The sequence below is a fragment of the Catharus ustulatus genome, chromosome Z (assembly GCF_009819885.2).
Source record: "Catharus ustulatus isolate bCatUst1 chromosome Z, bCatUst1.pri.v2, whole genome shotgun sequence".
Taxonomy (NCBI): Eukaryota; Metazoa; Chordata; class Aves; order Passeriformes; family Turdidae; genus Catharus; species Catharus ustulatus.
This window is the reverse complement of record NC_046262.2, coordinates 7,988,309-8,015,796: the sequence shown is the minus strand read 5'-3', so window position 1 is coordinate 8,015,796 and position 27,488 is coordinate 7,988,309. Positions and strand designations below refer to the sequence as shown.

Here is a 27,488-nt window from a genome sequence, read left to right as displayed (position 1 = left end):
CACCACAGAACTTATGCACCCTCAAAGAAACCAGACTTATTTCCATCCAAAGATTTCTAGATCCAATTCACTGCTAAAGCAAAATGAATTTGCAGTTGCCATGGGAGAAAGTCACAATTTCTTATCTTGTGAGGAAAAAAAGCACACTATGGCATACATTGGGATAGAAGCCTTCTGCTCCCAGACACAGAGATGACTCTGATTTCTTTCTGCTGTTGTCATACTCTGAGGTTCTTTTGTTACATTTACTTAAATTCTTTTGCGGTATTTACTTAAATTTCTTGCATATCAGCCATAATTTTCCAGTGAAACTATACTGTGAAAACAAAACAAGTATAATCCGAAGTCTTGGAATTTAAACACAAAGAACTAAGTTCTGTTGGCGTAATTATTTCTTAATTCACTACTTCCAAAGCATAAATAGTTTCTAATTAATTAATTAATTTTATTACTTCTCCTAGTAAGTCTGCTTTTTTTTTTTCTCCAGTCTGCATCTTCCCTTACAGCCTTGTCAAGAATACACTCTTCCTCTTGGTCTTTATAAAAATTTAATTCAGCAGAGAGATTTGAATAGTTTGAGTGTAAATTTAGGCATCTTAACGCCAATCTATCTAGTTGTAAGTGATCTTTCCTCCCCAGAGATGCTATGTGCTCCCTAAATGAGGTCATACAGGCCCCTCTCACACCTGTGACCTGCGGCAATGAGCAGGTGCTCAGCACAAAGTTAGCAGTATTGAATTTGTTCCAGTCATCAACAAACAGCTGTTCTGCTGTGCTCTGTCAGATATTCCACTTCCCAGAACACTGTACTTCAGTTACGAGTGCATTTACCTAACCCTGAGAAGAGGTGGGAGGACAAAATGGGAGAAGCAGCATCACTTGTTCCAGGGCACATGGTGTCACACAAAAACCTACAGGATGCCACTAAAGCCACAGAATCACTGAAACACTGCTTATAAGGGTCACAGAAAAACCCCCAGATTATTTTAGAACAAGCTAGAGGATCTGACTATACAGCTTTCACTGGGCTTCATGAGTACTGGTGTCCAGATCTGCAGTTCTTCATAAAAAAACCCCCACAAGCTTACTCTAATCTCTGTTCATATTCACAAAGAGACAAAACCAACACCTGATGTGACGTTACTGTCCTCAAAGTAATTTTAGAACTTGCAACAAGACTGAGGAAACAAAGAGTCGATCTCCCATCTCAGAGTTGTATGATGACCAACTGTAACATTAAAAATACAAGATGATGTTCAAGGCTGGTGTTAGTCTCCACCAAGCAATGACTCAATTCTTCTTTACAAGAAAGGGTGAATATGAGATTTCACATCATTATAATTATTTTTCCTGTTAAAGATTAGGTTTTTAAAGGATCTCAGGAAGAAAACTGAAAAAAAAATAAAAATATAGGCTTACTTCACTGCAGGTCAACCGCAAGCACTTTTTCTTCCCTGAATGACACAGCACATCAGTGTGTTTCAACCTATTATTACTTCAATTCCTGGAGAAGCCTGCATCACCCATTATTTCCAGCAAATAAACAAGCGAAACAAGGAAGAAAACCAGAAGAGATTTGATTCAAAGCCTAAAAGCACTTCAGAATCTGATATATCTCATCTGGGTAGGACAGAATGCAGGACTGTACACAGAAGATGCTCAATATGCTTAGCCCAAAGGTGTGCAACTATCACCAACAAATGAGAACTGAAAAGCTAAAAAAACAATCACTGGAATTGGTCTAAAAATGTCATATTTGGGGGAAAATGCAGGGTAATAATCTGAGGATCAAAACTACCACCACAGAGACTGCTGGATTGATCAATATGCCACTTAAATTAAGAGGTTGCACAATTCACTCCTAGTAAATGAAGTTAAAACCAAAGCAACAGGGCAGTTTAGAGGCAAGAGTTGCCTCTACACCTCCACCTCTCAGCAGCAACCCCAGTTCCACTCCACTCCGTGTTTACCGTAGTCAACATGCTTTGAGATGATTCCTCTTCCGTACAAACAGTTGAAACAGCCAGGGAAGACAGCCTGGATGAAGAGGACAATGTCTCCCTGCCACTGTCCTCATTTAGAGTGGAAAGACCAAGCACATGGTGTCCATTGAGTTCACTGGCTTTACTCTGAGCACAGGTCTGCAAAGAGCTAAGCAAAGTGCCATTGCGGAGACAGGTAGTGCTGTGGAAAGTGCTCGTGAGCTTTGATGATTTCTGATCACCCTCATCGGAGTCAAGCTTAGGGAATGACAGGGATTTGATATTGCTCACTGAAGTGATGGGGGAAAGGGACACTTTGGAAGACAAGGACATCTTTTCACAGTTTCCCAACTGTGGTAAAGTGATAAAGCCATTGGGTTTGTGAAGGGGTTTGAAGTCCAACGTGGCCCTTTCTATGGATGCTAGAACTTCCTCATCTTGCAACACAGACTCAGATCCTCCTTTAGGCAAAGTATTATCTAACAGCTGGGCAACAATTGGCCCAGTAGTACCAACATGAATTTCAAGGATATTTTTTAGTTCCTCCTTATCATCGATAGTTTTTAATTCCAGTTTGTCAAATGGGTCTTCTTCACATTCAAAATCAGCCGGGTTGAAATCTGCCTTTGGTCGAGGTGGACTGAGGACCTTTTGCTTCACAGAGCTGGTGTTGGCCGGGGTAGGAGTCAGAATGTTATTGTGCTGCAGGCTAGCGAGGATAGGGTTAATAGGAGGAGGCATGGCTTCAGGGCGAGGTCCCTCTGAGAACCCCATCTTGTTGCTGTCCTCTGGAGTTGCTTTTGAGTTTGCTAGAGCCTCTTCTGCCTTGCGTTCAGCTTCCCTCTGGGCAGCCTGAATTTTTTTGAGTTCTTCAGCCCACTCAATTGTTTTCTTTTCCAGTGAGAAGTCATACTGGATGGGGGTGGAGGGGAAAGGAGAGAAGGGAAAGTAAAAAAAACCAAACTATTAGTTATAAGGATCATAGCTGCTACTTCTAACACCAACATAAATTAACACAAAGAGAATAAGAGGTACATTAATTACCTGGAACAGCAACATTTTGTCACAGCCTGCAGATTGACAAAGCTGGCAGACACGAGAAGGACTTAATTTTGCCACTAACAGCAAAATCTGGCTGTAACATGGATTAGAATACTGTATTTTGCCTCCTTCCTACGTTTAGCGTTGCTTTAGAACTGTTCATCATCCCAAGATCAGTTTCACAGCCCTCCCACCTTCTTCCCCCAGGACAAGAGAAGCAGCAAGGGGAAGTCTAATGAGTTATTAGATGAATAATCGCACCCTGATCTGGCACTACCAAACTATTCCCAATCTACAAGTCATTCAGCAGAGTATTTTTGCATTCGAAGGTCAGTACAGTTGTACCCAGTTTCCCCTAAAAGATTCCTAAGGGACTTGATATTAGTGTTACACCCTCTGGTTTAAGGCAGTATTTTCATTTCCACTGCAGTGCCTCACCAGCCAAAGGGGATACAGTGGCTACACCAAAGACAACACAGACAGGCAGCACCAGATTTTGCTGTAATTAGTGATGTGACAGGATCTCAAAAGCTTTTCCCATTTAACATCAGGTCCTTTAAGGCCGGATCTGCACAGAGAAACATCTCACTATCAGTGTACTGAACACAGAGTGGCTTAGTTGTATAGGGCAAAATTCTGAGGCACCTAACCCTATCTTTAAATATCCACATATTTTTTCATACTAAAAAATGGGTAGCTGTATTTCCTGCACTTCTTTTTTTTTTTTTTTTAACAGCACTCACTAAAGCTGTAAAGACTTAAATTCCATTGTGAGATGCACAGTCCACACTGTGCAGGGTGTTGGAGTCTGAACAGGCACAGTACATTGGCTGAGCCCCAGTTTGGCAGTAAAATGGAGACACAACACAATCAAGACAGCAACAGGACATCAGTGACTCCTTTGGCTATCCCACACTGCCTTAACTGAGTGGAAATATGGGTATAAGGAATAGCAGCTAATTGTTTAATGGTTATGAGCAAAAAGCCATGAAGTAGGACAACAGGGTAATATAGAGGGTTGGGAGAAAACAAAAAGAACAAGAAAAAAGCAGAACCACCAACAGCAATCTGTCACAGACAGTAAAAACAATCATCAGTTGGGACTGGCAAAGGAAAATCATGGATCCAAATAAGAAAATATAATTCAATTTGACTTTGTGTATCACATCCTGAATTTGGAGATTTGATTTCCAACAGTTATGCTAAAGCAATTGATTTTATGCTAGTAACAGTTTATTTTATCAGAAACATGCTCCTCAAGACAGGGAAGCCATCCATGTACCAAGCTGTAACCTGCTTGCCCCACAGCTTAGAAAGAATTCTCACTCAGAACTACAAAGAACACACAAGAACTACAGAGAAAATAAGAACTGAAAATTATGTCATTGCCCAGATATATCAGTTCTTAGGATTTTTCCCCCTTTAAAATTATATTCAAATTTCATCAAGGTTACATTTAGAACTAACTACTACACAAAACCACTGTGCTTCTTTGAAGCAGATAGACTAAAACAAATGCTTAAAAATAAAAGTCTAATGGTTTTTTAAGGCAATAAAAATTAGAAGCTTTTTGCATGACCCATCATATTTTACTCTTCTATATAGCCCAAGAGATCTTCTAGAAATACAAGACTGTCTGTGTGCACACTGTGACAGTTTGGGATGTTCAGCACCACTGGCTGGGACCAGGGGTGAGAGGAGAGAGAGCAGGAAGGCAAAATATCACCTACCTGGGCTTCTCTGAGAAGCTGTGAAGAATCAGACAGACAAAAACCAATGGGTAATCCAACCTTTGCTGGGGTTTTGAACTTGTCTCCTATCTTAAATGGGACATCATCAAGGTAACTGAAAGGCCCTGAAATCAGAAGCAGAAATTGCATTAAGAAAAAAAGCCCAACAACTCACTAATTTCATGTTTTCTGTTCAGGCTCACATTACTGTATTTGGGAGCTATTTTATCTCTGCTGCAGCATCTATACCAGATAACAACACAAATGGAGTTTGAAGCTGTTTGGACTTCAGTGTCTCAGTTTAGTTTAGGGAGTTTGCTCAGAGCTTAATTCCTAAATTCTAGTTCATAAATATAATTACAAAAAAAAAAAAACCACAACAAAAACCCCACAAAAAAACCCCAACAAAAAACAAAAAAGGCAACCCAGCAAGCCCCTTTAAACCACAATGCACCAGATTTTGACATCAATGTGACCATTATCTTAGTTTCCTTTGTGACAACACTATTCCTACACAACTGGATGCTCTCCTGAACACTGTATTCTATCTCTATAAAAAGATCCATCGTTTTTTGTCATAGTCAAAACAGATTATAAAATTACTCAGCAACTGAAGTAACTGAGACACACTAAGCAACTGAGCAACCAAGACAAACTACAATCCAGGTTTTGACATACAAGTAGTAAGTAGCAGGTGGACAGAAGTGGTCACTAAGGCAAAGAGATGAACCAAAGCCATTCTACTTTAAACAAAACACAGTGAAATACCAAGGCTATTTAGCACAGCAACTTTGAAATAAGGCAATCTAACTTTATCAGGTCCTATACTTGTCTTTTTTTTCTAGGATGACACTTTTCCTGCAAATTCACAAGGCAAAAACCAGTTAGAGCTCAACCACCTCCAAGCAGCCAGACTATTCATGTGTTTTCCTTAAGCAATTATGAAGAAGTGTGAGAAAACCCAAAATACAAACTAAACAGCTTTTCCATTAACTAGAAGTGGTCTCTTTGATCACTGCTCTAAGCTTTTGGACCCACAGGCAAGGTTCTGGCATGTGTAACAATCTGAGGAGAGACTCTAGGCCTCACTTGTAGCTTCTCCCTGGTGACACAGATACAGGAAAATAGAGGCAACATCTAAGACTGTGCTCAGTGCCCAAGCCCTTGCTCAGTGAACTGTGACTTGCTGTTTTTATCTGACCCATTTTCATACTCAGATGGCAGTTAAGTACTGTTTGTGCTCCCTCACTGTTGATTCATCTACAAGGCAGCCACAGACTCCCAGAGGCTGAGCAGCTTTCATAAACAAGAACATCCTGTCAATTTGCAGTTAAAGGCTTACATGCTGTCATTTCTTGACCTCTCATACTATGCACACACTGTGTGGTCACAGAGTCCTGTTAGGACAGTTTGAAATGATCAGGATGAACAACTTACATCCCACCTGCACCTCCAGGATGAAAAAAAATGCTTCAGATAGAACAGTATTTTCAGTGATCCTTATTGGAAATCACATATCCAAGCATTGCAAAGCACAGCACCCAGACAGAATCTCACTTGGCCAACACTACCGCTCTTTGCAACACAACATCCAAGCTGTACTTGAGCTGGCAGTTTGAGCGCCTGATATGCCAAAGCACTTGCTTGTACAGAAATAACAACTGTGGCAGCCTCTGCAGCCAGAGTGGTAAATCATGGCCAGGTTAGAGACAACCAGATCTGCCAAATGCTGCTACCACAGCCTGGCAGTCCCACTGGCACAAGTCCTGCTCTAAGCCAGATGTTCCAAGCACAGCAAGATTACCTCTCCACATGGGTCTCCCAGCCCAAATTACTCAGCATCCAAATCCTTGTCTTATTAGACCTATTGGCAATACGTAGTGGGATTTCCCCTTGCACAACTGCACCTGAAGCACATACCAGCCACAGAGGGTATAAGCACAAACTTTGCTGTTCACATATCAGCAATCTTGTTTTGCCCAGCAAATATACTAGCTATATTGACAGCTGCCAGCTTAATCCCAGAAGCTTGACTAAGGAATAAAAACTTCCTACTTTCTTCCCAGTATACTGATTTTGTAATAACCCTTGATATAACCTCATCCTGAATATAACTATTAGAAAAAGTCCACAAGTGCATATTAAAAACACCTCAAATGGTTTAGGACATTCAATGACAAAAAGTCTGAGGCAAAACACCTATGCACATAGAATTCAGTTTGTTCCAGCCCAGTCAGAACAGTACTAGCTTGGTGAAGCTAAAATCTTATCCAGAGCAGATCACACTGAACACACTAAGGAGTAAAGGGTGCAAATTCTGATACATTCTAGAGCAAGAAGAAAAATCTACATAAAAAAGGTATTATGAAAGACATTGTTACAACAGTCACATGTTCAAGTGAGAGGACTGAAGTTTTTACCAAACTGTTATTTAGTAAGTCTGTTAGCCACTTTATCCTTTGTATCAGTTAAAATTAAACTGAGTAATTTCTGGGAATAGGCCTAGCAAAAGTGTACTTGTCAGTCCAGCCTCTGGCACTGTGGTGTGTACTATGCTCCTGGCACAAACTACTACAAGAGTAGGATTTCTCTCTGCTTCAGTATAACTCACAGAAGTGTCCTTCAGTTTGGCACCAAAATGGAAATACTTCAGAAACACATACAAATAACTAGAACAGTTAGCAGTTATGAATGGGGAACAGTTTTGAAACTATGTGTAACTTAGTTGCTATGGTCACGAGAACCACTAACGTAATTGTTGGAAATCAGAGTTAAAACACTTTGAAATTGTACAGCAACAGCAAAAATACAACTGAAATACTGAAGCATCACACTTGGCATAACCCACTCAGGAAAAGGAATTATTCTCTCCACTCATACCTTGTGTTCCTATCTTCATCTGAACACAGTCCTGAGCAACCTGCTTTAGGTGACCCTGCCAGGGGTTTGGACATGCCAATCTGCAGATGTCCCTGCCAGCCTCAACCACTCTGTGATACAGTGACAGTATTCTGACCTCTAATAAGCAGTTCAACAATAATCACAAGAGATATATCAACTATATTCACTGATTTCATCAACCTGCCAGACACATGGAGCTGAAGGCAGCCAGGGGGTGGATGCTCTACAGTAAACCAAAACTCAGTGAGATAACCCTGGAGAAGATTGAAACAACTACCCTGCTGATCTCTTAGGACATAATTAAGACAAGGAAGTTGCCCTGCTACTCCTCAAACAATACTGTGAAACTGTGACTAGAAACTGCGGGTACACAAAAGAGCAGACAAGTTAACCAGGCAGCTCACAGCACCATTTGTTTGGACCTTGTTATTTTGAAGCCAGGAGCATGTTCCACCACACCATACCGTTCTGAGTAATATCTAAGATATGCTGAATTCTGAGCCCTGAGCAGCCTTTGCTGGTCTGTTTAGGTGAGAAGAGGAAAAAACTAAAAACAGACATAAAAGAGAAGCAGATCAGAGTGTTCATAGAGACTGTTTACAGACACAGGAGCAACTGCTGAATAGCTGGCAATTACCAAATGAAAAAATTAGTTGTCCAGCAGGAGGATCACTGGGCCATAGCAAAGGAGGAGACCATTTAAAAATGAATTTTTGATAGGCTATTTTTATTAATCCTTAACCCCATATTTAAGTGAGGCATTTCTTATTTTGTACTTCAACTTTACATTTGCAAGACTGAACAAAAAACTCTAGGAAAAATGGAATTCCCCAGAATCCTTTTATTGGAAAAATTCTCCAGAAAGATCAAGGTTAGATTTCTAAGAGCACTAGTTTTGATAGCCTGAAAAGTCATCATTATTGAGTTGAGGAAGCCACATTACATACAACGAACTTAACTTTAATGCTTCATAGCAATATTAATAACACTCCAATTACATCCCCTTTTCTAAAAAATTACAGACAAATAACTTTTATGATATCAATCACCTGCATGACTTTCTGAATCTCATTTGTAGAAGACAGAAAAATAAAGTCTTTTCAAGATTCACTTGCCTTCTGAACCAGGTTAGTGCAATTTAGGAGACAATTTCATGGCTGAGCAAAAATGAAGCACAATTCAAAGTTGTATTAAAAGCTTCACTTTCAATTCAGCTTCTCATGTGACTTCCATAGGAAGATGCTACAGATCTAATGTCCCCTTCAGCAAACACCAGAGCAGGTTTGATTTTGAAGGGGGATTTGTTGGGGGAAGGGTAATGTGTTATTCTGCCATGAAGGAACAGGGACTGATTTTCAGTTTAATCAGAGAACAGGCAAACACAGCATCAGCAAGCAACTATGCAAGAAGCAAGCCAAGGCACTTCATTCCTAACAAAAAAACTACTCAGAGGCTAAACAGATTAGTTTCTATGGACTGTCTATGCTAGGACCTTAGTTAGCAGCAATAGTAGGATTCATCCTGTTGAAAAGACAAGGATGCCAAATTTCACTTACCATGAGAGTCGGATCCCAACTTCTTAGAAGCCATTTAGAACCTGAAAAACATTTCAAAACAGCTTGAACAACTTTGTATATGTAGCACAAAGTGCATTTATGCAGCTCCAGAGTCTTATCTCTAGCTTATGGAACACACTGCAGACACCTGATGTGCCTGTTCCCAAGACAGATAAGCAAACATTATATTTTAGCCTTGAAACCAATTGAGCAGACAAATAACTTAGCCCAGGGTCTGCCAACTGAAATAGTAAAATAAAGAAAAAAAAGGCCCCAAGTAGAAAACCAAAACAGCACACAGCCAAGACACAACCAGGGTGATCAGGAAGACAGAGAGTTACAGATCACAGCACTCAGAGGCCACTTTGTTCCAGCCTCATGAAACACACCCTGCCTCCCTTGGCATTAAGAATAGCTCTTCCTGCTGAAATACCACACTGATCCTCTTCTGTTTAATCCCTGCTGCTCTAAAATAGGGATATACTACCTTACTGGGTACGCAGCCTTTTAGCCAGCATGGCAGTCATCTAGACACACTGGGCAATGCATAAAACAGGTATAAAACAAATGGTATCATGAGGAAGATAAGTTGGATACACACAAGAAAACAATGAGAACAGGCCCTATCCACTGCCCACAACATTTAGCAACAACTTTTACAAAGTGGATGTGAATCCTACATGGCCAAAATGCTAAAACACAGACGTGCCTAGCCAGTTTTTAATAGAGAGTAGGCTTGCCTTGTGAAAAGAGTTGTTCAAGATAGAATTCGCCGTCAGCTAAAACTCTACTCCAGGATGCTATGGCGTACTCAATAACCTGGGGTTTTTGCTAGACTAGAAGTACATCACAAGGTCTCTCTCAGGACACCACAGCATAATTCTGAGAGTAACTGAATTTATTTGTAAGTGTTCCTTGTAACATTATGCATGACAAAAACTCAGAGTTGCCCTTTGTGCCTGAAGTTCTCCAGCTTCACACACTGAAATGCCCAACAGCTGTTCTTCAAAACCATGGAGGCCTCTGGTACATCCCCACAGGCAGCAGAGCACAACAACATGGGCAGACCTGACATTCATGGCCATCATTCCCCAGTCAGGGACCCTTGGGCTGGTCCCATTGCAAATGCTACATACTAAAAGAAGGTGACACAGCAGAGTTATTTCCTCCCGGCTGTTGCTGACAGGACTGGGGAGAAGAGCCAGTTTCAAGCACTCTAGGAAAGTCCCTTTTGCAGCACAAAGATCCCTTTCAACATTATGTTGAAATCAGCAGGTGAACCAGACCTGGCTAACAGGAATCCTACACTAAAGTCAAAGCTGGGCAAAGATCACTCGTGTGCAACCAGACTAGGTGAAACACATTGGGCAGATGCTGGGCCATGGGGAAGTGAGTCATGCTGGGCAAGTCCAGGTGCACACTGCACATAAAAACAGTGTCATCCTGTTCAATGTTTGCCAGGTTCTTTTCAGAACTCACCAACCTCTCTCAACAGTGCTATTATGTCTGAGACTATCCCACTACGCCAGAAACTGGTTCTGGCACCTGGTTCTCAGAAAAAAACAAAACATTAAGGCTTCAAAGACAGAAAGAAAAGGAGGTGAAACAGTGCCAAGCCTGCCATCCAAGGAAGGATGTCAAGGGCAAAGCCACCTGACTACCCAGTAGAGCTGCGTGTCAACCACTGGAGCTGAACGAGCCTTGCTGGTCTCAGTGCCCAGACAGCAGACAGCAGCACGTGAAACAGCTGCACTTTCAGACCCAGGCTTCACTGCTAGACAAGCTGCTGTGTTGGTAGTTCCTCTGTGTGAGAGCAGTAATTAAGTCATCTGGATTTGTTTTTAGTGAAAAAGCCAGGTGACATGTAAAATCATACAGTCTTCACATCCTCACCAGTCCTCTGTCACTGGAGACTGTGGCACTGTGTGCAAGCACTGCCCACTCTCCACTGAACTTGGAACAAAGTCTCTACACAGCCTTCTTTTAATTTCTCAAAGTTCTTTCTTCTAGTTACTACCTCAGACTGAAAAGCAACTGCTTTTTTAGAGGATTTAAAAAACTTCTGATTAGAGAAACTAGCCTCCCCACTTTGCCAACTTAAGTTGATAAAGGGGTTTGCTCAAGGCAGCACCAGTTACTACAGGTTACTGCTCCAGAGACATGAGTGGCACGGTATATAAATCCCAATAAGCCAAAACTGCCCATCCAGCTACCAAGGAGTTTTGCAGTAGCCTATCACTCTGGAGCTGCATAAAGTCTCAGTGTCATCCCATATAAGATGTATGTATCTTGCTTTTTTCTGCCAATCCTGTAGTAAAATCCTAATGCTGACCTGGTGTCTGCATTAATTTCAAGATGCAATGGAAAAATAATTCCTCTGCCATAGGCAACACTTTAATTAATCACAGAACTAGCTAAGGTAGATCAGCAGCAAGCTAGTCATGAAATGGATCACTTCCAGAGCCAGTCACTTCAGATTCACATAGCATTTGAGTTGATAACACACAGGTCTTCCTGATACACTTGAGTGTGCACTTACTAAGACACCATTACTTCAGAAGACACTCGTCAGCAAACAAAACTGTTAAGCACCATACACAGTAATACAAGAACAGGCTGCCAGCCACATCTCATCAACCCCTTCTCAAAGAAGGTTTAATTAAAATAGTGTCTTAAGACTAATCAGATTTGACAAGCTAGTCAGGGACCACTTTTACAAGCATATTGCTGTTGTTCTCTTGTCCTGGCTAGGAAAGCAATATTTGCATCCAGTTAGGTGGTTACTCATGTTGTCACTATGATTCTAGGCATTATCTGAACATTAATTACACCGTGGAGTAAAGGTTTACTTATTTGTTACCACTCATTTTGAAACTTAATTTGAAATCTGGGCTGCTTCCAAAGTTTTATTCTAAATCAGATGATGGATAAGTGCAGCCCTACCACTGTTCCCTTTGATCTACTGACTCCAGAACGAGGTGCTGAAGGGCATTGGTGGTAACAGCACACGGTGGCAAGGATTGTGGCCTGATACTTTACTGCACAAAAAAAAATTTTTTCAACACTTTTCTTGCTCTAGAGGAACCAGTCAGTTGCGCAGTACTACAGGGTGTTCCTACAGCCACCTAAAAGCTCTCTTCTACAAATGTAAACCTCCCTAGCTTCACTTCCTCGTTCTTGGTTCTGGCCAACTCTCCATGGAGAAGATCAGGGTTGCAAGTACCTAAAAGTTATAAGGAACTGAAGCAACCTGATGTGAACTCTTCTCTACCCATTTGTATCATTTTACTTAACACTGAGGCAGCATTCTTAAAACCAGACAGCCAGAGGAACACTGCACAGCAAGAGCCCAGGATGAGGGCAGAAGACCTCAAAGTTGTCAGAAGGGGAAGGGGGACAGGGAAACAACCACAACAACAAACAACACCACAAAAATGCAGAAACAGAAGTAGTAAGGAAAAACTGATGACAGCAACAACTGGCACAGAGAGGTGACGAGCTGTAATAGCTTGAAGAGATAGAGGTGACCAAGGCAATTCACTGGGCACATCATCATTTAAACCTGAATGACATTTAACTGTGCTGCCAGACAAGGAGAATACAGAAAAGCATGACTTGGTGCAAGAAGGCAATGCCAAAGGGAGAGTCTCATCAACAGAAGAGAACGAAAAAATTATTACAGAATGACACATGAAGAGCTTCTGGAAAGTTGGGGTGGTTTTTTGCTATTATTTCAATTTTTCTTCTACTTTCCCTTGAGTGTGTATCTTCATTCCTTTTCCTCTGAAGGAGTTCAGACTAGACAAGTTGGAAGTATCCTAGCACTAACGATACCTGTAATTGCTTTATTCATTATAACTCAAACCAATTTAACTATTTGGCAAGAAGAACTGGATTCTTGCTGCTATATTCCTGAGTGTGGGGTGCAAACATGTCTAGATTCCAGACCATGTGAATTCTCTGATGTAATTTCCACATAAAATTCACATAAATGAAAAATTAGTATCTTATGGGTGAAAGGAAACCAAAAATGCCTCAAGTTATCAACCATAATCAAATCAGTACATCTATGATTTTCAGAGAAAGAGACCTGATCTTGCAATTTCCGTCTTACCTGCTAATACACACTGTGTAGTCTACACACTACTAAACATGCACCATTCAGTCTGAAAACTACAAAAACAAAAGGCTGAAAAAGCAAAAAAAACTTCCCTGCCTGTATTACATTAACGAACTACTGATTTTACAGTAAAGAAAAAGTAAAAATCACTTTGATTCAAGTGATTGATTTCTAATGGTCACAGGTGTTCAAAACTTAGATAGTGTTTTCAGTTTTCACTGCACCTACTTGTTTCAGTGCAAGTGGAGGGCTGTAACAAACATCAGGTCTCTGTATACGTAACTTCACACCACAAAAATAGGAGTCGACAGTGCCTGTTGCTAAGACAAAACAAAAGTTAAGTTTCTCATATCAAAGCTTCCTGTCTATGTAAGTGTTCAACCACTGCTACACAGCTCAAACCAATTACAATCTCTCTCAGCAAAAAGCTAGTAAGTTTACGACAGTACAAAGCAGATTCTACCCTTTTACTGCCGTATCCAAATAGATGACATCATCCCAAAACCTGCAGCAATCTCTTCTACTTTGTACTTCTAAGAGTCCTGCAGACAAGAGCACGTGGAGATACTACCCTTACAATAAAGCAATGATGCTGAGCCACTGGTAACAGCTCTCTGTATAAAGTTGTAAAACTACATGTGATATCCTGCAACTACATGCCTATAACACTCTCTGCCTCCCTGCTACCCCCACCAAAAAAACACCCCAAATCAAGCAAAACAATAATAAAAAAAACCAAACCAAAAACCAAAGCCTAAAAACTCCAAGACCTCCCCCAAACCAAAATCCCACACAGGAAAGAAAAAAAAAAAACCCAACAAAAAACAAACCCAAACTCATTCACCAGTCCTAACAGAAAAATAAGTTTTAACTTTATGTACAGTAATTCCTCTTAAGTCCTACCACAATCCAGGAGATAAAATATACTAAATTTTAAGATTGATGGAAACAAATCAAATCCTCCTTGAAGCTAGCCCTCTTATGAAGTTATCCAATTTTCAAGGGACACCAGTTTAAACAAATCAAATTATATTTCCATCTTATGGGACACAAAGACAAGTGGTCATCATCCTACATTTAACCATTCAGAGCAGGGTTTACACTGACAAGAGGGGGCTTGAGGGAGGGAAGTGTGAGGTATCCCTGCTGCATACGTATCCCACGGAACGACAGTCCAAGCAGCTGTGGGGAAAGACCTAAATCTGAAGAACAGCCTACATCAAACTAATGCAGTTTGCTATTACTAGTGCAACAATAGAGGGACAGGAACAAATAAAATTACACTTTCTAAAGCACTTTTCAAATACACAAGTAGGAAGGAAGGGGAGTAAAGACCCTGAAGAACAGAACTGTGCTCAGATCACATTACTGGATTACAAGATGAGTGATTGTCACAACATCCATTATGGAGTTTTTTATGCAGATGCTCGATTGCATCTTCCTAGCAGTGATAAACATCGGGAGATATTGATTCTTTAAACTGTGCCATTGCTTAATGTGACATAGTGGGCAATCAGCCTTTTGCTCCAGGACCTCTCTGTTGGCAGCTTCCACAGCTCTCAGAGAGCCATAGCATCTCTCTGTCATTCCATAGGGATTCACGGCACTGATACCAGACACCTGCAGTTCCAGTCATCCTCAGGTCATGTCCCAATTTGTTACAAGCTTGTTTGGCTGGTTAAGGATTTAAGGTTCATAACTGATAACAGACAGCTCCATTCCTCTTTTAAGATCCTGACTATGTGTTTGAAACATAAGGTAATTTGTCATACACCTCACCCAGAAATTAGAGACAATCCCACAATGGCTGTGGAAATGAAGCACACTAATATACCAGTTTTTTAGTTACTTTGTGACTTACCAGCCATACAGGTTTCCAACACAGTTGAAGTTTATACACCTCACAAACCTCTAAAAATACAAGTTTCACAGGCAACAGCACAAGGAAACAGAAAAGTACTCAGAGGCAGCCTTGTGGTCAAAGCAGATCAGGGCAAGCTTCTCCTTTGGCCAGACACTGACATGCCAAGCAACAGCATGGAAGACACACCTATTCTAAATCCAGATTCAACTGTGGTAGCATAATGGGTAATCTTTTTAAAAAGGACTCTTTCCAGAAAACTCAATCCTGTCATAAGAGAAAAGAATCTGCAACAAACATCTAAGTCTGGACTGATTTCCAGACTCTGAAAACTTGGGCATAGTGCAGGTTCTATTCATCCAAAAGCAGATGAGGATTTTAGAGTGTAGAGTATGATTTTTACCTAAGTCATTTAAAGATCATATAAACAAAACAGCTGAGCTAACAGGGACGTGCTTTCTTTTTTTTTTTTTTACTTCAAGGTCAGCTTGACTAATCTACAAACTACAACACCCCCAAAAAAAAAAAAATTAAAAAAAAAATAAATAAAAAGAATGGTAAACTAGAAATAGAGGACTAACTTACCCTCCATGAGGCACAAAAGAAGCCAAGTCCCAAATTTGATGAGTAGAGCAACTGTTTTGAACTACTGTTTTCCTATATCTAAAGCTTGGATAGCAAATACCTACAGTTTTGAGAGTTTGAAACAGTCAGATGGTAAGCAGCTGGTGACTATCAACAAATGTAGCTACTTCAGCTTAATTACCATAAGATTTCATACTACTATAAAAAAGTCAATTTTTTCTAGGCAATCTTAGCACTAGCCAGAGCCAGGCAGGTGCGTTAACTTTCCTCGTTAACCACAGCACTATAGAAGAATTTCAACACAACCCTTCTTGAGTGAGAGAGTCTGCTAACTGCTAGTTTCAACAACTAAAGAGCCCACTTACTCTGCTCTTTTGGTAAAGATGCATGAAAAAGCAGTGGAATATCCTGCACTTTTAGAACATATGCCTGCAACCCAGACTATCATAAACTAATTAAAATGCTGCTCTGTGGTACTTCAATATGTAACAAGCTGATTCTGAAGTACTTGATTATTATTAATACTTCAGACTTGTCCCAGTTATGAATGAGAGTTAGACAGACACTCTCAAAATGCTGCCAGCACAACAGAGTAAAACAGCTTTTAATCCACTAATTACTACATACTCTTTTTAATTAAAAAATAATAGAATCTCTGCAGCTTCAAGCTTTTTGTTCTCATACTCTTCAACTAAGAGAGGTAACAAATAAGTTCAACTCTGTTGACCGCACCAGGACCTACTCCCAATATCAACAAAAAACCTATTTTGATAGATAAAGTAATTTGCATTTATTAATTTTCAATATTAATTAACCAGAACTTAATTCATTTAAATACATTACAACAATTAAATAACTATGTAAAAAATCCATTCCAAAGAAAGATGTAAGGTTGTCATTTTTTCGCTTTTAAAGCTCAGAAGAGAAATAGTAATGTTTGTTGATAATTATGGTTTTGGTTATAAATTTTGTGAAATATTAACATTTATGGGATTATTTTAACAAAGCAGACAAAAAAAATCCATAAAAAAATCAAGTTAGCCAAAGTTTTTAAATGGAAAAATAGAATCTGCCAGCAGGTCAAACATCACTTGCAATTCCATGTGTCGGATTTCAGCCAAAATATGTATTTTCACTGTACAAGAATAATGAGAACAGTGTTATACTACTATAGATGCATCAATTTTTCCTTTTATACTTGTGTCACATGCACTACCCACTCTTACCACACATTTAATATTTTCTCAGCAAAATTCAGCACGGTACTGACAGAAAAAATAACCTGTTACATTAACTATTCCACCTCCAAACAACCTTGTCTGTCCTTCAGCAAGCAGGCTGAAATATCGACATTCAGCATGGGAGCCACTGTTTCAGACCCTGATTGCACACTCAGCCCAAGCAGTTTAAATACACATCAGGCCAACAACAGCCTTCTCCCATTCCCAAAAAGATCTCTCCCATCAGGTGGTTAAAACTGTTAAACTATTTCTGCCATCTGAGGTCCCTATTTCCCACTAATACATCTTATTTCTGTCAACTAAAAGAGTCACATCCTAAGAATATAATTTCCCTACAAACTCACTTGATTCAATCATGGAATGTTTTGGGTTGGAAGGGACCTTCAAAAGATCATCCAGTCCACACAAGCTGTCACAGGGAAGGGTATCTTTGTTTCGATCAGATTGCTCAAAGCCTGTCCAACCTGTTTTGGAACACCTCCAGGGATGAGTTATCCACAGCTTCCCAGGGCAACCTGTTAAGTTCCTCACTACCTTCATTTCTTTCTTATATTCAATCTCAATCATCCCTCTTTTCAGTTTCATCTTTCAGAGTTGCCATTTTCCAGGAAACATCCCAATTAATAAACTAATCTTTGTCCAAATACACACTTTGAGATACATGGAAGGAAAAGTCCTAAACACTTTACACTCCTGAAGCAACTAAGAGCTGGTCACAGGATACCTGGAAAAGTGTGGTCTCCAAAATATTCTTTGGTGAAGTGACAACATCAGCTCATAGCATCTTAAATCTCACTGATTTTCAAAACATACACTCATGAGGCTTGGTTTGCCTTTGGCTTGACAGTGCTAATGTGCAAAACTTGACTTGCATCCTAGGTGCACAGGTGAGACATTCTTTACAAGTTTATTTGACTTTTTCTGGGGTGTATGCATTTCTCCAACACATCAACGTGTCACTGGTACAGTCTCAGCTTTCAATGCCAACTCATTTTTTGTCCTTAATTCATGTGTCATTCCCATTTAGCCTACAGGCATCTGTCTTCATCTAACCCATTTTATCAAGACTGAGACAAGAAAATAAGTAAAGATAGAAGTACACATCTGAAAAAAGGCCAGGTTTTTCTGCACTGAAGGATTAAACTAAAAGACCAGGAAGAAAACACACTCTTATCAGTGTTCACGAACATTCACTTCAGCTACTCTCATATGTCCACTGAGCTGCAGACTCATCAGGGACATACTCCTGACCAACTCAACAGAACAAAGGAGTTAAACTGAAATCCAAAAAATGTATCAAGCAAGTGAAAAGATGCTCTCAATGCAGTAATGCCTAAAAATCAATCTTGTTTCATCTCCAAGCACAGTATCAGTTGAGCCTGTTTTCACATATTACTGTCCAGTCCAAACAAGACTGAATGACTGCATTAAAAAGATGAGCTAGATGGGAAATACTACGGGTAGACAACACCAAATTAAATTTCACTACCACAAGACATGTTTATAACTGAAAAAAATTCACTTCTTTTAATTAACAAGGAAGTGGTGCATAACAGATCATTAAGAGCAGGAAACTGATTTAAAGTGAATAGTAACTTCTTAATTAGTTCTTGCAATGGCTTGTGAACTTAAGAAGAGGCTGGAACTGGTATAAAGATGATGTTCTGCCCTTTAAAAACACATAGTAACAGAAGCATCCTTACCAGCTACCAAAAAAATAAACGCTCCATATGAAAACAGCAGCAGATACTTGAACAGTTCAGCAAAACGGTGGTATCAACACTGAGTATACTTTTGAAACAATTAATTTTGAAGACAGGAAGCTAAGTTGCCTTGAGTAAACCTGTCTAGCATAGAAAAATAAAAATTTACCTCTGAGCAGTGAAGTGAAACAGATTACCCTCAGCTATAGTGGATCTATTACAAAACAAGAGTATGATAAGTAAATGAGCTGCTTGCTGTGTTTGATATTAGAAAACTTCATGGGCCCACACTACCTGAGGGCAACATACTCTCCCCTAAGCAGAAACATCTTCCTTGCAATCTCTTCATTTTGTAGTTCTCACATAGCAAATGCCCATCTATTAAGAGCTGCTTAAATATGGTTCAGCCTGTAATCCAACTATAGATTGAAAAATTCAGGAATGGAAGCCATAAGCAAGAGGGGAAAACCAAAGAGAGACTGTACATCTGTTAAACAAGGTTTACTCTATGTGTGCAACTGCTACAGCTAGGGTTACTAGCAGTGAAGATACATACCCATGCAGACAATCCTCACCCTCCAAGAAGGAAAGCAAAGCAACTACAGAAATTTCATGATTATAAGCTGCACCATTTTGACTAAAATTTTGGTCCAAACCCAAAGTGGGGCTTATATATGGACAAAGAACGAAAAGTTGCTGTTTCAGTTTGGACGACAGGTGTCTGCTGAGAAAGGCAAGAGCTTCTCTTTGAAATGGAGAATGTAAACCCCCTCCCTCCAAATTATGATAATTTTGAAATCAAGGGGCTTTCAGGCAAAAATATGGGAATTAGGAATAACAGTTCATTACTAGGGAAAATAAAATAGAAATACAATACTACAAAGAAACAAACTCCAAACCCTGATGTGACCGGCGGTGACCTCTTTTATGGTCAGAGATCACTCACCAGGACATAAAAGGTGGTCTGAGAGCTCTTGTCTCGCAGCCAGGGCGCAGCAGGGCACGAAAGAAGACTCAAAAGCTGGTGTTCTGAAGCTTCCAAGGTTGTTTATTCTCTCTTATCTAAGGAATTTTCTCTCTGCCTTACAGCAATCCACTCTGCAACTCGTTCAAGGCTCCTCTCACGCCCTCCAGGGCTGGAGTTATCTTTTATACTCTAAATTACATATACTTTATTTACAATTAATTCCCAATAAATGACACCTATATTACATTGTCCAGTGTTCCCTTAACCAATCCCGGATTGGCATCCTAACCCAGAAGATGGATGCCATGAAGAAGATGAAAGAAACTCTTACTACGCCACAAATCCTCCATCTTCTATTCAGACCCCTAATATAAACAATCTTTAAAACTTTACTTTTCTATATTTTAATACACCAATTACACTCTACTTATTTTTGTGACTCTGTAATTCTGTATACAAAGATGGTAATTTCTCCCAGGGACTTAGATCGAACTCACAGGGGTTTTGGGCACCTTGCCAAGGCTTCTGAGCCCCCTGTCCAGACTCCAGGGAAGCCAGGGGAATATCCTGGGTTCCCACACCCTGACAAAGTCAGAGTACAACCTGACACCCTGTCAGGCAGGGTGTTGGCAGCAGTCCCATTAAATGGTGGCTGCATCCTCCTGCAGTGACAAATGTGATTCAGTTGGAGCAGTGCTCCTGTACAAGGTGCAGTTTCCCTCTAGAGGTCCAGTGGTGATGTGGAGAAATCCGGTTTTCCTCTGGAGTCCAGTGGAGAAAGGGGCTCCTTTAGTGTCCCAAAACCTCTGTTTTTATCTTGGTAAGAAATGTTGGGCCCTTCCCCCTGGCTGGAGCAACTTCCAATGGGATGCAGTAATTTTATCAGTCACACAGTGGGACTCAATGGGCCATTAGCAGAAAATGACTTGCTGGAGGAAGGATGGGTTGTGAAAAGATAAAGAACAATGCCCTGCCTGGTTTCAATGGATGGCCCATTAGCAGAATATCTGCCATGGAGATAAGGATCACTGCCCCCACCCTCAACAGATGGTGATAGAATAGATAGATTTTATCACACTCTGTATTGTAACATGCGGCTTATAATCAGGTGCGGCTTATAATCGTGAAATTATTGTACTAAATACCTTTCAAGGATGCTCCTGCTGCTACACCTTCACATACTACTTCAAAAAGCCTTTCTATACCACAGGTATCATTCCTCCCTCCCACATTAACACAAAGTACTCAGTAGATCCATAAGCATCATAAAATTATCTCCTCACCCACATACCTTAATTCCTACTGTTTCCATTTAAAATAGCTTTAAGATCTAAATCTCCTCATTTAAAACAAACTGTCGGGGCGTGCTTCCCCTCCATGTAAGACAAGTCTGCACCCCCAGCACTGCAACCCTACTTGCAGTTAATATTCAGGCAGGTAAGCTTAAGGAGTAATGTAAAAGTCTGCACTAGAGAGCGAACTTTCTATCACAAATGCACAGAGCAAAATCCACAGACTTGCAAGGTAGTAAGACAAATACACACACATAAAATTACAAGCCTCCCAACATTAAGGACATATGGATACTGAACTTTCAGTGGTCAAGTGGAATGGAAAATAGAAAAGAAACCAAAGACACAGAAAGACATTGGTTTCAGATGAAATCTAGATACCTACAGGATATTTATAATGCCAGGAATTAAATACTTCTCATTAATTTTCTTTCCCCTCAGGGGACAGCAGTTTTGCTGAAATTCCCTTATACCCTTAGCACTGCATAGCTCTTATGAGACTCCAGAATACCTGTCAAGGCACTTAACCAGCAGTGAAACTGTCCCTGTTCTGCAGGTATGAGGAATAAGAAACAAAGCTGAAGCAGTTTGCCCACAGTCAGCCAGCAGCTGAGAGTCAGAACACAACTTATTTCCCAAACCCACAGCTACCCCAGGAATTTTACTGCATTCTCTTAAGTTTGGAACAGTATTTATTCCCTATAAAATTACTCCTATTCAGTCTTTTTCATCTCACTATAAAAGCCCCAAGGATGCACTCCAGATTTGAATATGGAATTTGCTGCAGTCCAAATTTAAAAATAAAGTTTCTACTTAAAACTAATTTAAGTCTGTAATTTTTTATATACTACATAATTTTGTTATATCCTACATAATTTTTTCCCTGCACATCAGCAAGGTCTTCAGCAGATACAGTAATGAATGCAAGCCCCAGAACACTTGAAGCAATGAATAACTAAACAGAAATGGCTCATTTTATGTGCAAAAAGAAACCTTCAGAGATGCATTAGCTTAATTTTCTCAGGACATTTTGACAGATCTGACTCAGCTTCAGCAATCTAGCCTTACTTCATCTTATAACTAGACCTGAGTAGGTTGCTGGATGAAGTTGCCCCATGACCACACAAGGGACATCCCACAACTTCTCCTCTCCGAACATTTAAAGCTGGCAAGAACACAAGACTGCTGATAGCACAGAGATTTCTCAGTGGACCATCATAATAACCCTGATACAGCAGCAAGATTTTTTTTATTTTTTTTAAGAAGCAAAGTGGCAATACTGTGGGCTGACCATTCCTCCTCTGAGCTATCAGATTTTCTCCTGCCACCTGAGAATCAGTCCCAGTCTGCCCCTCTCATAACTCATATGTCTGATTCAATCCAGCTTACTTCAGGAAATTAATCTAGTGCAGCCTAATGACAGAACATGAGTACCACATTCAGAGTCCTGCAGGAACATCAAATTACAGGAGAAATTTGCCTTGAATGAAGACTAGCATAAAATGATACACTGCTTCTGTCCCAGCATGAAGGGAAAGAGAGAAATCCTTTCCATTACTTGGTAGAACCAATTTACCCAGAGTACAGCCAGATCCCCTGCATTAAACAAGGTTACATTTCAAGTGCTCATCTCCAATATTGCAATGCACACAGAACGTTCCCAGAGACAGGCAGACCTTCAGAACTGTACAATAACTGTGTATCCAATATGGGAGCTCAGTATGAACAGGGTGACATTACCATGTCACAAAAACAGCCATCACACTCATTTTGCCAACAGTTTCCAGAGTCCACCTTTCACTTCAGAAGCAGCTCAGATCACCTCACCATTCTAGCCAAAAAACAATTTCTTCACCTTTGCCTTCCTTCGTTTATCTTTCATCTTATAACACAATCGTGGACTCTGTAAGTTGTGTTTATTAAAGCTTTTCCAGTTGAAGACTTTCATGTAGATGAGATTACAGACCACAACAGTATTAGCTTTATATTCATATTTGAATTAAATAGCTCTCCCTTTGCATACAAATTCAGAAATATTCAACAGTGTTAGTTAAAAGCAACAAGCCTTTTACTGTCTTATTTTGGATTTTCTCTGCAAAGGAGACATTAAATTACTAAGCATTTACTTCCAGTTAAGTAAAAAAACATGTATTAGGTTCCCTCCCACAAGCAAGAATGAAGCCTCTAACTAAGGAACGTTGGGGTTTTTTCCCTCTTGTTAATAAAGAACATGAAGGTACTTTCTGGAAACAGTGGTTTTGTACATTGTTACAAACACAGAAAGCAAAATGAAACTCAATAATCCTTCACCTGTTTTCCTCCAAGACGTCAAACAGACTGTCAACAAACTGCTTGTGGTGACATAATACTTAATTAAAAGATTAAGAACACATTCCTTTCTTGGAAGCTATGCAGCATAAAGTTTTCCTGCCCTTTTTCATCAAATGCAGTTTTATTCCAGATGATTAATGGTGATTTTATTCACGAGTCCCTTCCCTGCTATGTGTGCCTCCTATATTTCTATGTCAAATTATTACACACTACTATGCAAGGACACCACATGATGGTATTAGTCATTAGGGTGGAACCCAATGTGGCGGTGCTGTATCACAGAAGGAAACACTTGAAGTTTTAACAAGTATTTTGGAGAGTGTTAATAAACCAGGAATCTAGTTTTATTTTAGTAGTCAGAACTGATGAGGTGTACCAAATTGAACACACAAGCACTTCCCTGTGTCTAAATTAGGCACAGGGCTAAAACTTGACACAGCACAACTGGTAACAGGCACCCTTTGAAACACATCCTCTCAAAACCAGGGAATAAATCTCACCAGTCATTTCAGTCTTGGCTTGCTCTGTTGCTAGCCTAGAGATGACAAACGGTGCAAGCACAAACATATACGTAAGGAAGTGGTTTTAAAATAACATATTTCACATAATCTAGTAGATAAGTTACCAAAAATGTTGAGCTCCAGTAACGCAGACAAGAGCTCACAACTCTTTACTACTACTTAGCACTATACCAATCATCAACAGCTAAATACATTAATTGTACTCATACACAGATCATCTTCCAGATGAACAGCTGACTACATCTTGGATAGGAGTCACTTTCTTCTGATTTAACATGTTATTCTTGTGTAAAGAGTTTCTGACTCTGCAGCTGATAACACAAGCTCAGTCAGTTACTAACTGTAATACTACTAACACAACACAGTATTTTTAACCAATCTGCCTTTCCTTCTAGAAGGGAAAATTTAAGTCTAAATTAGCAATGATATCGTGTTTCCCTTTTGATATAATTCTGTTTCACAAGTACATTGCAAACTTAAGGGATTTTAGAAAGACATTGTAGCTTTCAAAAATTAAAATAACACAAACCAAATCGAGTCTGGGTACACGGCATGTCCTTTAAATGTTTCCCATCCACAGGAAAGAGAGCATTTTTTAACATAAGAAAAAAGCCCTTGCACGCAGAGATTTGGAATAAATCTGATGACTTGAGAGAGGGAAAGCGCCCAGTGCTCAGGTTCTGATGGAGACCTCAGGACAAGACTACATTGACGGCAAAAGGTCATTAGGGACACAGAACATGAGCTTATTCAAACCAAGTCAGAGGGTCAAAGCATTAAGCAATGCACTTGCATACCAGAGAGGATTACCTACCTAAGTAGTTAACACACAACTGTGAGTTCAGGCTTGTATCGATCAACTGCACTAATCCCAAGGGTCGATTGCAGAGTGGTATGAGCTGCAAGATCAATAGCCTTGCCTTCCCAGCAGCACAAGCACACACAACACAGGGATGAAAAACCAACCTTTGATGCATCCTAGAAGACCTACTTTTTCAAACAAGAAACTATTTATAAATCGTAAACAACCCTTCTCTGCCTTTCAAGAACTGTTTTCACAAACAGCTTCAGAGCTTTCCAATTATGGCTCCACTAGACCTTCCCAATTATGGCTCTATTAGACCTTTCTTACACTGACATTGATCTGAATTGCACTGATCAATTTTAAATAGATAATCATGCCTTTAGGTAGAGATCCTCCTAAAATGACAGCTGAAACTCTGGAATTCATGATTGAAGAGACTAGGAGTGATTAAGCTAGAAACAAAGTACCAGAGAAGGTTGGACAGAAGTTCTATGTTACAAGGAAAATTAAATTTCTCACAGACCAATGTATCAAAATATTCAACTCAGCATCAACTGTAAAATATGGGAACAGACTGCTGTTAAAAACTCACGATACAGAGACTGGATATGGACAACCATTATCAATTAACTAAATTGGACAACAAAATTATCAATCCCTAGAGTTTGTGAAATCAACAGGAAACCATAAGCTTACACAATTAAAAAGGAGGATGAGTAAGGTGACACCTTCTGTCATTACAGCATTTCTGCCACCAGCACCAGCCAAAACAGCTCCGGCTGTCACAGTGTGACAGATGAGGCTGGATTGGTCCAGAAACCTGACTCCATTCTGTCAGTTACAGGTTTTTGTCTCGAGGATAACAAAACATCATGTGAAAAATGGAGATGGAGCTCTTCCACGTGTTTTTGATGATTTTCACCATTACAATTTTTCTATCAACATAAACTATACAATAAACCTCCCAGCTGACCAGTCCACTCTTTAAATATTCTGAAAATTTAATTTCTCTTTGTTAAAGAGAAGCTAACACTTATCAATTCACATATCTTAGATCTGAGAGTTTCTTGGTTTTCTCTTTGAAGTTTCATGTTCCTTTGTTTCAGCTCACATTTGAATAGCACTTTAGTAGTCGCAATGTCTTCCCTGACTCCTTTGTTCCCTAGGGCATGCACAGGAAAAAAAAAAAAAGAAAAACAACAAAAAACAAAAAACAGCAGGAGATATAAAACATTCAGGTCAAGTACAGGTGGTGAGGCAAGGAAAGGACCATCACTTTCAGTCTTTTTTCTGAACCCGCAAAGTTTCAAAAGCTGTCTAAATGCTACATGCTTTCTTGTCTCCCTGCCCTTAGAATTGAGGTTTTTGCCCAAAAGGTTTAAGCCACCCAGTGGCAATGGTAACTTTAAGAACTACTGGCACTTCTGAATTGCAGCTCTGTGTGTACAGGAAACTGAAGTCATTGTGAGCAGCAGTTCTGCGTGGTGCTGTAACCCAACATCACCCCGCACACGCCTCAAAACACTCCTCGTGCTGCTGCCACAGGGAGCCCACCCTACTGCCCATGACTGTTGCACAGCTACACAGATTCTCCCTGAGGCAAAACAGGTTTTTCCCCACTCTTGCCTGAAAAATGCCAGGAAATCAGCCACTGAGGAGTGCCTGAGGAGGGGCAGAAAGTCTCATGCTCTGAGGTTGATAAGAGAAGGTTAGGAAGAGGTCTGGCTAACTGCAGCACTTCTTTTTCCTCAACACCCTGTATCACAGCTGAAGTAGGAGTAAGATCCCCTTGTCAAGCTCCCACAAAAGCCTCTTAGTCCCTTAACAGGCTCTGGTATGCAGCAAGCCTTCCATCAGCAGCACAGCCGCTGAACTTACACCATCAAGCACAACCCATTTGCCCCTTAATTTGGCAACACTCCCCACAGCAAGTCACCCAACCTCAAAGTGCTTAAATCCTACACGAATACATTTTACTGGGTCCCGGATGGCAGGTATATTAGTTCCACAGCCAAGTGCCAGAGTCCACCTACTTATCTCCATTCTAATGACACAACATCAGTGTTGTAACATTTCCGTATGACTAAGTTTTTTTCGCTTGTTCAGAATTTTTAATGATGTGGGGAATAAAAACAGCTGATAAGGTGGCTACTCATTTCCATCTATTGTCATTTCTTTCACTAATTAAAAAAAAAGTTTAGGATGATAAATTCTGAGCTATCAAAGCACAGGAAAACAGCCCTCAAATTATACTAAATATAAATAAATAAATGCACTAAATGTCTTACTTTTGGTAAGCACTGAGCTAAAGGGAACACAAAGTATTATCAGCAAGTTAGAAACAGCCAAAGTATTCTTACACTAGTTATACATGCACGGAATGTTTGCACCTTAAACTTTAAGAAAGATGTAGTCAAAAGCAGAGAAAGCATAAAAAGAGAAGCGTAGGGCTGCAACCCATGAAATAAAGATGACTGGAACTTTAATCCACAAGGAGATGCAGCCAAAGAGTGAATACTCCGTGATTTAGCAGAACTCTAGAGTCACAGGTAGCACAGGGAAGATGAGCACAGTGATTTGCACAGCTCAAGAGGCAGAAATTAACAAGTTACCTGAAGGTAGACTCGACACGCACCACACCCCCAAAGAAAATCAGATGTTTGTTTTGGTTCTTCACGGATTTAGTTACTGCGAAGAGATACTTCCCAACATCAGGGACACCAACAGCTTACTCAGATTGCAACAGCCACCGAGCAAACTCATCAAGGGCAAACTCATCAGGGGTTACTCGGCAGAAAGACATTCCCTTGACTCCGGCAGTACCGGAAACTGCTGGAAAGCAGGAGCCTGTG

At 40.1% G+C, this 27,488-nt stretch overlaps 1 protein-coding gene across 2 annotated transcripts in view; it reads right to left on the bottom strand.

Annotated features, from left to right (window-relative positions):
- Positions 1-27,488, bottom strand: part of UBAP1 (ubiquitin associated protein 1) — a 35,960-nt gene that overhangs the window by 8,119 nt on the left and 353 nt on the right. For both annotated transcript variants that reach the window (XM_033085709.2, XM_033085708.2), the window contains exons 2-4: positions 9,211-9,251; positions 4,754-4,878; positions 1,971-2,894 (exon numbers count right to left, since the gene is read on the bottom strand). In XM_033085709.2, the coding sequence (XP_032941600.1) occupies positions 1,971-2,894; positions 4,754-4,878; positions 9,211-9,244 (1,083 nt within the window). In that variant the 5' untranslated portion in view covers positions 9,245-9,251. The remainder of the gene's footprint in view (positions 1-1,970; positions 2,895-4,753; positions 4,879-9,210; positions 9,252-27,488) is intronic.